This window comes from Lampris incognitus, chromosome 10 (assembly GCF_029633865.1).
Source record: "Lampris incognitus isolate fLamInc1 chromosome 10, fLamInc1.hap2, whole genome shotgun sequence".
Lineage (NCBI taxonomy): Eukaryota > Metazoa > Chordata > Actinopteri > Lampriformes > Lampridae > Lampris > Lampris incognitus.
Window position 1 is genome coordinate 6,780,164 of NC_079220.1, and position 12,698 is coordinate 6,792,861.

At 47.0% G+C, this 12,698-nt stretch overlaps 1 protein-coding gene across 4 annotated transcripts in view; it reads left to right on the forward strand.

Annotated features, from left to right (window-relative positions):
• The window catches only part of epn2 (epsin 2), a 46,539-nt gene that overhangs the window by 14,474 nt on the left and 19,367 nt on the right, over positions 1 to 12,698 (forward strand). For all 4 annotated transcript variants that reach the window (XM_056287495.1, XM_056287497.1, XM_056287496.1 and 1 more), the window contains exon 3: positions 7,736 to 7,890. In XM_056287495.1, the coding sequence (XP_056143470.1) occupies positions 7,736 to 7,890 (155 nt within the window). The remainder of the gene's footprint in view (positions 1 to 7,735; positions 7,891 to 12,698) is intronic.

The following is a 12,698-nucleotide window of genomic DNA, read 5'->3' on the forward strand; positions in this document are numbered from 1 at the left end:
GGTCTCCCGCGTGACAGGCGGGGAATGGCATGGTGGCGTAGAGTGGTTAGCGCAGTCGCCTCACAGCAAGAAAGTCCTGGATTCGAGCCCCGGGGTGGTCCAACCTTGGGGGTCGTCCTGGGTCGTCCTCTGTGTGGAGTTTGCATGTTCTCCCCGTGTCTGCGTGGGTTTCCTCCGGAGGCTCCGGTTTCCTCCCACAGTCCAAAGACATGTAGGTCAGGTGAATCGGCAAGACTAAATTGTCCCTAGGTGTGTGTGTGTGTGTTCCCTGTGTGATGGCCTGGCAGCCTGTCCAGAGTGTCTCCCCGCCTGCCACCCAATGACTGCTGGGATAGGCTCCAGCATCCCTGAGAGCAGGCTAAGCAGTTTGGATAATGGATGGCTGGATGGACGGATGAATCCGTATCTTATATATTGTCTAAATCATTGTTTCTGTCCTTTGGCTCTTAAGTTACTACCCCGTCACTAACCCATGGTTATCAGTGTAACTTGTTATTACATGGGGTGATGAATGGCAGTAGTGAGTTTTGAGACGGCAGCGGGGTATTAGTTTAAAAAAACTCATCAGATCACCTCAAAACTCACTGAAAACTTGCCGTATCAGAGTAAGTTATAGGATGGGCTAGAGCTGTGGTGGAAGAGCTATTTTAAAAACCCAGAAAGCAACTGGCACGGACTGCTGGGTAATAAACCACTTAGTCATGTCTTACCAGATATCTTTAAGTAATTTTTTTTTACAGTCCACTGCTTCTCTATTCGTTTTACTGTTGGAAAGGAAACTGTCCTCTCTAGCTGTCCTGCATCTGTTCTGTTTTACCTAATCGTAAGTTGACTTTAAGGCCTGCGTCATGGAAACATTAGTGAAACAAACTCCACATAGCGCACATATGACACTGCTTGCATGTGTAGAAATGAACTATACATCACTATCCTAGACCTATTCAAAATATTAGAGGTCAACAACAGTGATGATTCTCAATTTCTTTGCAGCTCAACATTACACCAGTTTATTTCACCGTTGAGTCCTTGGCTGAAGGTGTGCTAATGAGTGAAGTCAGCTGGTGTAGCATTGGGCTGGAAAGAAAACATTCATACATGTGCTCCTCTGTGACACATGATTCAATATCGCTGATCTATTGTTTGTTTATTTGAATCCCCATTAGCTGTCACAAAGCAACAGCTACTCTTCCTGGGGTCCATGTTAAGAACATAAATGAATATACACATGCTTTCACGTACATGCATACAATTAAATCTCTAACCCTGTCCCCCCACCCAGCCCTAATTAAAATGATATAAGCATTACAAAAACCAACTACAATTTCAACAAACCATGTAAAACTTTATACATATCACTGTATATGTATACATACATACGTACAATGATCAGCCAGAACATTAAAACCACTGACAGGTAAGTGAATAACATTGATTATCTCATTACAGTGGCACCTGTCAAGGGGTGGGATACATTAGGCAGCAAGGGAACAGTCAGTTCTTGAAGTTGATGTGTTGGAAGCAGGAAAAATGGGCAAGCGTTAAGGACCTGAGTGACTTTGACAAGGGCCAAATTGTGATGGCTAGACGACTGGGTCAGAGCATCTCCAAAATGGAAGATCTTGTGGGGTTTTCCCGGTATGCAGTGGTCAGGCATTGCAGTTTGTTGCGTAGCCACTGACTGGTCAGAGTGCCCATGCTGACCCCTGTCAACCATCAAAAGCGCCTACGATGGGCACGTGAGCATCAGAACTGACCATGGAGCAGTGGAAGAAGGTAGCCTGGTCTGATGAATCACGTTTTCTTTTACATCGTGCGGACAGCTGGGTGTGTTTGCGTCATTTACCTGGGAGAAGAGATGGCACCAAGATGCACTGTGAGTAGACAACAAGCCAGTGGAGGAAGTGTGATGCTTCAAGCAATGTTCTACTAAGAAACCCTGGGTCCGGCCATTTATGTGGACGTAAATTTGAAGTGTCCCACCTACCTACGCATCATTGCAGACAAGGTACACTCCTTCATCAGAATCAGAATCATGTTTATTGGCCATGTAGGTTTGCACTACATGGGAATACACTGTGGGAAGAAGGCAAGCCTGCAGAGGACGTGCTATGTTCTGGGCAATGTTCTGCTGGGGAGCCCTGGGTCCTGGCATTCATGTGCATGTTACTTTTGACACGTGCCACCTACCTGAACATTGTTGCAGACCGGCTACATCTCTTCATGGCAACGGTATTCCCTGATGGCAGTGGCCTTTTTAAGCAGGATAATGCGTCCTGCCACACTGCAAAAAAATGTTTGGGAATGGTTTGAGGAACATGACAAAGAGTTCAAGGTGTTGCCATGGCTTCCGAATTCCGCAGATCTAAATCTGATTGAGCATCTGTGGGATGTGCTGGAAAAACAAGTGCGATCCATGGAGGCCCCACCTCGCAACTTACAGGACTTAAAGGATCTGCTGCTAACGCCTTGGTGCCAGATACCAGAGGACACCTTCAGAGGTCTTGTGGAGTCCATTCCTCGACAGGTCACAGCTATTTTAGCGGCTTGAGGGGGACCTACGCAAAATTAGGCAGGTGGTTTTAATGTTTTGGCTGATCGGTGTATTGACATACACGCACTAGGCTTGGGTGATTGGACAAATATATCGGCAATCAACGATTGAATGAGTCCAATTGGTGGTTGGCTTTTTTCGTGGTGATTTTTTTTTCTTTTTGCTAATTTAATGGTTAATATAATTAAACGCAGTAAATAATTAACCTGTAACGTGCAATTCAAGGTGTGCGTGAATAGGAACTAGCAGTCGGAGTGGGGCCGTATGCACTTTCTTGTTGGACTGATTTCTGACAAGTTTTTCACAAAAAAGCAGTAACTAAATGACAATCAAGCAGTGGTTGCTATCTGATTGATTGGTGGTGAAAAGCAATGTTAATTCATAAAACATTTCATAAATCATGTTTCAAAATCTGAATCAGATTTATTGCCAAGTACAATAACATACAAGTAATTTGTCTTGGTATGTTGGTGCAAGAGGGAAAAGTTAGCAGTAAATGGTAAAGATACAAGTTAAAAAGAATAGTAAATATATATACAAGATAAAATGCAATAAAGTGCAATCAACACCGGTTCAAAGTTGAACATGAGACCACGTGGCAGCCCATGATGCCCAGCACTGGATGGCAGAAGCTGTATTTACAAAAATTAGAATTTTAAGAAGTTATTTACAGAATAGGGGTTATTTACATGGTGGTGCAGGTTTTGTGCAGTGTCCATATACAGAGAGCACAGTAGGGAAGATAAAAGGGGTGGTGGGTGGATGTCAGGATCTGTGGGTGTCTGGGGGCTTGTTAGAAAGGCCTACTGCTTTCGGAAAGAAGCTATTCGTGGCGTGATGTTATAATTTTTATAGACCATAGCCTCTTACTAGAGGGGAGTGTTTTGGAGAGGTCATTGCCTGGGTGGGAAGAGCCGGCCATGATCTTTCCTGCCTTTCAGTGCCCTTGAGACCTACAGGTCATGGGCAGGTTTCAGTCAATTACCATCTCAGCAGAGCGAATGATATACTGCAGTCTGCCCTTCTCCTTGGCAGTGGCAGCAGTGCACCAGATAGTGATGGAGGAGGTGAGGCTGGCAACCTACCAAAGCCATTGGCTTTGGCATTTTGAACTTTTTCAGCTACTGCAGGAAGAACATCCTTCTTGTTGAGGTCCTGGGTGATGATGGTGCCCAGGAAGCAGAAGGATTCCACAGTGTCGACTGGGGCGCCACACAGGGTGATGGGGGCAGGTGGGGCTGGGTACCTTCTGAAGTCCACAACCATCTCCACCTTCTTTAGAGTGTTGAGCTCCCAAGTTATTTTAGCCGCACCAGGACACCACGTGGTCAGTCTCCCACCTGTAGGCAGACTCATCCCCACCAGAGATTAGTCCAATGAGGGTGGTGTCATCAGCAAACTTCAAGAGCTTGATTGGAGGTGCAGCTGGTTGGTTACAGGTAGAAAGGTACAGGGGAAAGGACACAGCCTTGAGGGGAACTGATGCTGCTGAGCCGGGAGAGATGCGTTACCCCAGCTTGACATGTTCCTTCCTGTCAGATAGGATGTTCGTGATACACCTGCAAGTGGTGTCAGGCATGTGCATTTGGGAGAGCTCGTCCTGCAGCAGATCTGGGATGATTGTGTTGAAAGCGGAGCTGAAATCCACAAACAGGATCCTGGCGTAGGTTCCCAAAGAGTCCAGGTGCTGGAGTTACTGCATCGTCCACAGACCTGTTGGCTCATTAAGCAAACTGCAGGGAGTCCGGGAGTAGGTTGGTGATGGATTTAAGGTGGTGCAGTACAAGGAGCTCAAAAGACTTCATTACCACAGAGGCCAGGGCAACGGGTCTGTAGTCATTGAGTCCTGTGGGCCTTGCTTTTTTGGGGACAGGGATGATGGTGGAGGTCTTGAAGCAGGCTGGTACGTGGCATGTGTCCAGTGAGGTGTTACAAATGTCTGTGAACACCGGAGACAGCTGATTGGCACAGTGCTTCAGGGTGGAGGGAGAGACAGTCTGGTTGAGCAGCTTTGCGGGGGTTCTGTCAGTTGAACAGACTGTTAACGTCCCTCTCCAGGATGGAGAGAGTCATCCTTGTGGTAGGGGAGGAGGGGGCCTGTAAGGTGATCTTTCTCAGGCCCTTCCAGACAGAGGCCGAGTTGTTTCCTGAGAACTGTTGAAGTTTCTTAAATGACAGTTGTTGAGCATGTCTCACCACCTTGCTAAACCTGTATTTAGACTCTTTAAACCAGACCTTTTCCCTACTCCTAAACACGTCCTCATTTTCTAACCTTAGCTGTAAGAGTTTAGCTATAAATCAGGGTTTGTCATTGTTGGAACTAACCCTGGTGCGTGATGGTACACAGCTGTCCTCACAGAAGCTGAAGTAGGATGTCACAGGCTCAGTGTACTCATCCAGGCTGTTGGTGACAGTCCTGAAAACATCCCAGTCAATACAGTCCAAGCACGGTCCATTTCTTGGATGTCCTCACAACAGGTTTAGAGAGTTTTAATGTCTGCCTGTATGCAGGAGTTAGGTGGACCATGAGGTTGTCAGTGTCACAGTGCAGCGCGGGGGACCGTGTAATAGGCACTATTGATTGTAGCCTAACGGTGATCTGAAGTGTTCTCCTTCCTGGTCAGGCGTTTAATCAGCTGATAGTATTTAGGTAGTTCATGGCTGAGATTCCCTTTGTTAAAGTTACCGAGGACAATAACGAAAGAGTCCGGGTTTGCCTGCTCCACACACAGCATCTGGTCAGCAAGCATGCGCTGTGCCTCCTGCACATCCGCCTGCGGTGGAATGTAAACACCGGCCAGAATGAATGAAGCAAACTCACGGTGTGAGTAGAAAGGTTTACAGTTGATGGGGGGGGGGGGGGTTTCCAGAACAGGAGAACTGCTGCAGAATCACTGTCAAACCTTTACACCAGCCACCGTTGGTATGAAAACAATACCTCCACCTTTCGTTTTGCCAAAGAGCTCAGTGTCGCGATCCACTCTGAACAGCTGGAAGCCTGCCAGTTGCAGCGCAGAGTCCAGTATTGAAATGTAATACATTTACCTTTCAATATCAGAAGGTAAATGTATTGGTGTAAGGTACATGTATTTGAATCCAGAGGGCCTCAATAGCCGAAGTCAAGAGGTCCCCTCTTATCCTCAACAGGTATATGATTCTGGATATATATTGCCACACCACCACTATAGCTGTTTGTCATTTCTGAAAACACTATATCCTGAAACGGCAATTTCATTTACATCTACTGATGGATCCAAGTGAGTTTCTGAAATGGCAAGTACATGTAATTCTCATTTTTAAGTAAGGAAGTCACCTCATGCACTTCATATTAAGACTGCCAGGGTCCAAAATTAATACTCGGCAGTTGTCAAATGCAGGTAAATTTGGCCTTTGGTGAGTAAAATATGGAGACGACCTGTCACTCTGGCTGGTAGAAAAAAAATGAATTTCCTACACGTTGCTGTCACTTCAGTCTGCTAGGTCTGCCATGCTTCATGTGTCGTGCGCAGTACATAACTGCATCAGTCATCAAACAGTGCGGTTTGTTTTATCTTTATTTTTTGTTATATTATTTGAGGTAATTGTTGTCATCCGGGCAGTTGAAACAAACCCAGCTATGTGGAGATTTATTGCGGAAGTGGAGCCTCCAGGAAAGTAAAAGAAAACAGGTGAACTTCAGGCCGAAGAGACTACCGCCGCAAGCGCTCCCTCCTAATCGGATCCAATGACACTATCGTGAAGTGGGAGACGAGAAGGAGGAAAATCACTTTAAGAGCGAACTGTCGGAAGAAGACTGAACATGCAACTACAGAATAAAAATCCTATTAATATCAACCATGACTCTGAACTTATTACTGCTACTTATTTATACTTATCAATTCCTCTATAAATGAGCCTTCTTGCACTTAAAGGCAAATACCACTGAATTCATTAATTAAAATCTGTTACGCTTTAGTGTTGAAACGGTTGAATTAAGATTTCTGCATACGGTTAGTGTTACTACTGTTATTACTGCACAGTACTACAATTGTTTTGTTTTTTTGGCTCCTTTTTCTCCCCAATTGTACTTGGTCTATTACCCCACTCTTCCAAGCCGTCCCTGTTGCTGCTCCAAACCCCTCTGCCGATCCAGGGAGGGCTGCAGACTACCACATGCCTCCTCCGATACATGTGGAGTCGCCAGCCGCTTCTTTTCACCTGACAGTGAGGAGTTTCACCAGGGGGACATAGTATGTGGGAGGATCACGCTATTCCTCTCAGTTCCCCTTCCCCCCCTGAACAGGCGCCCCGACCGGCCAGAGGAGGCACCGGGACACATACCCACATCCGGCTTCCCACCCGCAGACACAGCCAATTGTGTCTGTAGGGACGCCCGACCGAGCCGGAGGTAACGCGGGGATTCGATCCGACGAGCTCCATGTTGGTAGGCAACGGAATAGACCGCTACAGTACCCGGATGCCACAGTTATTATTTCTGGCTGGTAAAACATGTCTGGGAGACGGCCATGTGGAAAGTTAATTTTGGACCCTGAGGGGCGTCTGGGTGGTGTAGCAGTCTATTCCATTGCCTACCAACACAGGGATCGCCTGTTTGAATCCCTATGTTACCTCCAGCTTGGTCGAGCATCCCTACAGACACAATTGGCCGTGTCTGCGGATGGGAAGCCGAATGTGGGTATGTGTCCTGGTCGCTGCACTGGCGCCTCCTCTGGTCGGTCGGGGCGCCTGTTCGGAGGGGAGGGGGAACTGGGGGGAATACCAAAATCATCCCACGTGCCATGTCCCCCCTGGTGAAACTCTTCACTGTCAGGTGAAAGGAAGCGGCCGGCAACTCCACATGTATGGGAGGAGGCATGTGGTAGTCTGCAGCCCTCCCCGGATCGGCAGAGGAGGTGGAGCAGCGACCGGGACGGCTCGGAAGAGTGGGGTAATTGGCCGGATACAATTGGGGGGGGGAAATCCCCCCAAAAAATAACATACTAAATAAATAACGTGGTGTTCAGTTTTCTGTATTTGGCTGTGGAATTATTTTAAAATCAAAACCATTTTCACACTGGTGTTGATGGCAAAAGTTAAATGTTTGCTGTCGTGACCGTGTTGATGTTGTACCTTTTAGATTCTGTTTCACGTGAAATGACTTGTGTCTTTTTGCTGTAATGACTGATGTGCTGGTGACGGGTTTAGTTCTCAGGCCCTGAAGACCAAAGAGCGTATGGCCCAGGTGTCCACGGCGGGCAGTCAGATGGGCTTCGGTCGGGGCTCCTCTCAGCCAAACCTCTCCACCTCCTACAGCGAAGAGTATGGAAAGTCGGAGGGTTCGCCCGCCTCCTACCACGGCTGTAAGTATATGGGTTGTGGCTTGTACATACCTCCCAACGTTCACCTTACAGTTACAATCCTGAGGATTTGCACGTCAACGAATACCTCTCGACTTTCTATCGCTGGTGTATCTAATTCCCCTTTTCCACTACGTGGTACCGGCTCAAGCTCGACTCGACTCGCCTTTTTTTCCATTTTCCAATACTGGAAACTACCGGCATTTTGGTAACCCTTACCACTTTTCTGGTCCCACCTTTGTTGAGCGGGTACCAAACTCGATGCGGACCTCTGATTGGTCAGAGAAACGCGTCGCTGTGTAATCGGTGCACGCATGGGATTCCACCCGGCATTTTTAAATACCGAAGCGGCGTTATCTTAAAAGTACATTTTGAAATTGAAAACCAGGCGTCGCTATGACGACCAGCTACACTGAGGGGGTATTGTTACGGTAATGGAAAACGACACAGAGTCGAGTCGAGCCGGTACCATGTGGTGGAAAGGGAGCATAAGACTACATCTTATCCAGAAATGTCCAAATAATGAACTTTTTGTGGAGATGGTCTGGTAGGACCCCCCTGAGTAAAGTCACGCAGCACCGTAGTGTTTTACATCCGCAGCGTAGCGAGCCGGTGAAACAAAGAGCGCTGCATGTTTGCGGAAGAAGCAAAGTTGGTTGGGTTATCAGAAGAAAAGACCTTCATCAACAGACGGTACAGCGTAAGGGCTAAAACCGGGCTCAGCCACGTTTTTGTTCGTTTGGTGCCGGGGAGAGTGATGATGTCACAGAGCCGGTGACTTGTTTTGTTTTGAACGGATCTCGGGGATTTGGGTTGTTCAAACACCGCCGCCGTTATCACCTTTCCTCACAGTCGTCAGTGAGTTGGAACAGAATGAAGGCTCTTCAGGATTGTAACTTTAGATAGACCGTCTATAGGTCTTTGGCTCATGTGAGCCTGGAATGGACGAGTTGCAGGTTCACCCAGGAGTAAGTCTGTGTCTCAAAGCAAAAGTCCCCCCCTCCATCCTCTCACCCTGTCACATCCACGTCGAAATTCCACTGGAAAACACTCGTAGCAGACACAGAGGTGGATTTCTGCTTCCTCCAGATGTTGACGCGTGCTTGTTTACACACACACAAACACACCAATGCCTGTTCCATATGTTAAAGCAACACACTTTTGCACATATGTACACTCTCTCTCTCTCTCTCTCTCTCTCTCTCTCTCTCTCTCTCTCTCTCTCTCTCTCTCTCTCTCTCTCTCTCTCTCTCTCTCTCTCTCTTGCTCTCTCGTCCCAGTTGGTAAAACTTTGGCCTACATCCTGAAGCCAGCCCCTCCCCCTGCTGTGTGTCTGCCTCTCAGGCCGGCAGCAGGGCTGCATTCCTCAGTGTGCACACATACATACACATTCACAGAAGTAGAGCCCCCCCCCCCAAATACACACACACACACACACACACACACACACACACACACTTCCCATGACAGAGGAATCTGCTCTTCTCTGATATGGGCCCATCTTTCCAGACTGGAGAGAGGAATGGGGGGGGGGCATTTAAAGACACCGAGATGGCGATTTTTTTCTTTTAAGGACAGATGAAGAGACGTGTATTAAGGGAGCCCCAGAAGGGATGGAGAAGGGATCTGTGATTTGCTAATGAACTACGTTTATAAGGGTTGATTCGCAGACTGCAGCCGTGCAGTAGTAGGTCCTGTGGAGACCTTTCCATGAAAACCTTAGCGCTGACTTTTTCTTTCTTTTTTTTTGTCTTCTGCCACTATGAAAAGAAAAACATTCAGTAGATGACTCCACTGTTTGCACCAACGCAACACCATTCTTTAAACAATAGGATAATTGATGCTTACTAGCTGATTTCTGCTGTGATCCATCATTAAATGAAAACTTGGCACAAATCACCCAATGTGTTTGGGTTTCCAGGCTCTGGTGATAGAAAGATGATATCATTCATCATGACAGGAGGAAGCCGGGGCGCGTCCGGGTGGCGTGGCGGTCTACTCTGTCGCCTGCCAGCAAGGGGATCGCCGGTTCAAATCCCCGTGTTGCTGCTGGCTTGGTCGGGCGACCTCGCAGACACAATTGGCCGTGTCTGCGGGGGGGAAGCCGGATGTGGGTATGCGTCCTGGTTGCTGCACTAGCACATCCTCTGGTCGGTCAGGGCGCCTGTCGGGGGGGAAGGGGGAACTAGGGGGAATAGCGTGATCCTCCCACGTGCTACATCCCCCCTGGTGAAACTCCTCACTGTCAGGTGAAAAGAAGCGGCTGGCGACGCCACATGTATGGGAGGAGGCATGTGGTAGTCTGCAGCCCTCCGCAGATCGGCAGAGGGGGTGGAACAGCAACCGGGACGGCTCGGAAGAGTGGGGTAATTGGCTGGATACAATTGGGGAGAAAAAGGAGGGGGGGGGGGGAATGATAGGAGGAAGCCAAGATAATAGTTGAAATCTGTCCAAAAAAAAAGTTTTGTGCTGACCTGTCTCTATCATCTTATTATCAGGGCAAATGTTTTCAAATATTTGGGCCACACCAACGGCATATCAAGTTTGCGTGCGTTTTTCCATAACATAGGAAAGATGGAAAATCTCATTAAAATGGAAATCTGCCCCTATTTGTAATTCCTCTTGAGAAAAAGAGCGGTGAATGCAGAAGAGGGCATATGGATAGTCTGTTAAAACAACACTTGCATTGAAAGCTAGAACTGAAGCAAACTACACCCTCACTTAATGAACTACCACCCGGCGGAATTGGCTGAGCTGCCACCGCCTTCGACTCAAAGCTTCGTGACTCAACCCTCTGCATAGCAAGCGGCACCCTGAACCAGGGGAGTTGTGAGGTGCTTAGCCAAAGATGTGGTGTCCCTCCGTAAATTTGAGAAGGGGATTTTCAGAGAGACGATGACTCTGGATTCCCGTTATGACCTGTGTGCTCCAACCTACATGAGAATAGAGAAGAAATCCTTCCCTGTGATGGCCAGACATGCCTGGATGTAATTTTGCGTGTGCACCACTAATGCGGCGTTGGAGCGCTTTTTAATTACAGTTGGAAATGTTGGGAGCTCTCGGCGCTGTCTGAAGCCAAAAAATAGTGGACTTCATTGTTTTACTGGCCAGAAACCTCTGGTGAACACATATGATGGAGGTTTGGGATTATTTAGGAGGCCTTGCATTTATGTTGGTCTTATTGGCATAGCTTTGCCAAATATTTATGCGAGTGTTATTCTGATCACTGAGAGTCTAAACATTTCATCTGTTATGGTAAGAATTGGGCGGCACGGTGGCGCAGTGGTTGGCACGGTGGCCTCACAGCAAGAAGGTCCTGACTTTGAACCTGGGGGTTGTCCAACCGTGGGGGTCGTCCCAGGTCGCCCTCTGTGTGGAGTTTGCATGTTCTCCCCGTGTATGTGCGGGTTTCCTCCGGGGGCTCGGGTTTCCTCCCCCAGTCCAAAGACATGCAGGTCAGGTGACTCGGCCGTACTAAATTGTCCCGAGGTGTGTGTGTGTGTGTGTGTGTGTGTGTGTGTGTGTGTGTGTGTGTGTGTGTGTGTGTGGGCCCTGTGATGGACTGGCGGCCTGTCCAGGGTGTCTCCCCGCCTGCCGCCCAATGACAGCTGGGATAGCCTCCAGCATCCCCGCAACCTGAGTTCGGGCGAGCGGCTTGGATAATGGATGGATGGATGGATGGATGGTAAGAATTGGGTCCAGTGCAGACCAGGCTATAGCCTATGCTTTGCTGCACACATTTAATAGTTTCTATTTTCAATAGAATAAAACGTTCAAATGTGATATTGGTGTCTACCGATGAGCAGTGTAACTGGCTAATGTGCATAGAAGCATTTGCTTTGCATATTTATGTAATAACTCAGAATCAGAATCACTTTTATTGTCAGCAGGCACACTGTAGCTGCTCTTCAAGTCTTGTAGGTTGATTTAGAAGAGAGCAGGCATAATACATGCACATGCTGCACACTCAGGGGAACTCCAGTTCATTGTAAGCAGTTTTAACTCCAGTTCATTGTAAGCAGTTTTAACTCCAGTTCATTGTAAGCAGTTATAACTCCAGTTCATTGTAAGCAGTTTTAACTCCTGTTCATTGTAAGCAGTTTTAACTCCAGTTCATTGTAAGCAGTTATAACTCCAGTTCATTGTAAGCAGTTATAACTCCGGTTCATTGTAAGCAGTTATAACTCCAGTTCATTGTAAGCAGTTTTAACTCCAGTTCATTGTAAGCAGTTATAACTCCGGTTCATTGTAAGCAGTTATAACTCCAGTTCATTGTAAGCAGTTATAACTCCAGTTCATTGTAAGCAGTTATAACTCCAGTTCATTGTAAGCAGTTATAACTCCGGTTCATTGTAAGCAGTTATAACTCCGGTTCATTGTAAGCAGTTATAACTCCGGTTCATTGTAAGCAGTTTTAACTCCAGTTCATTGTATAACTCCGGTTCATTGTAAGCAGTTATAACTCCAGTTCATTGTAAGCAGTTATAACTCCAGTTCATTGTAAGCAGTTTTAACTCCAGTTCATTGTAAGCAGTTATAACTCCAGTTCATTGTAAGCAGTTATAACTCCGGTTCATTGTAAGCAGTTTTAACTCCAGTTCATTGTAAGCAGTTTTAACTCCAGTTCATTGTAAGCAGTTATAACTCCAGTTCATTGTAAGCAGTTATAACTCCAGTTCATTGTAAGCAGTTATAACTCCAGTTCATTGTAAGCAGTTATAACTCCGGTTCGTTGTAAGCAGTTTTAACTTTGCTGAATATAAACCTGTTGTGTGATGGCCACTTGTGGTAAAACAGTCTGAGAGCATGTT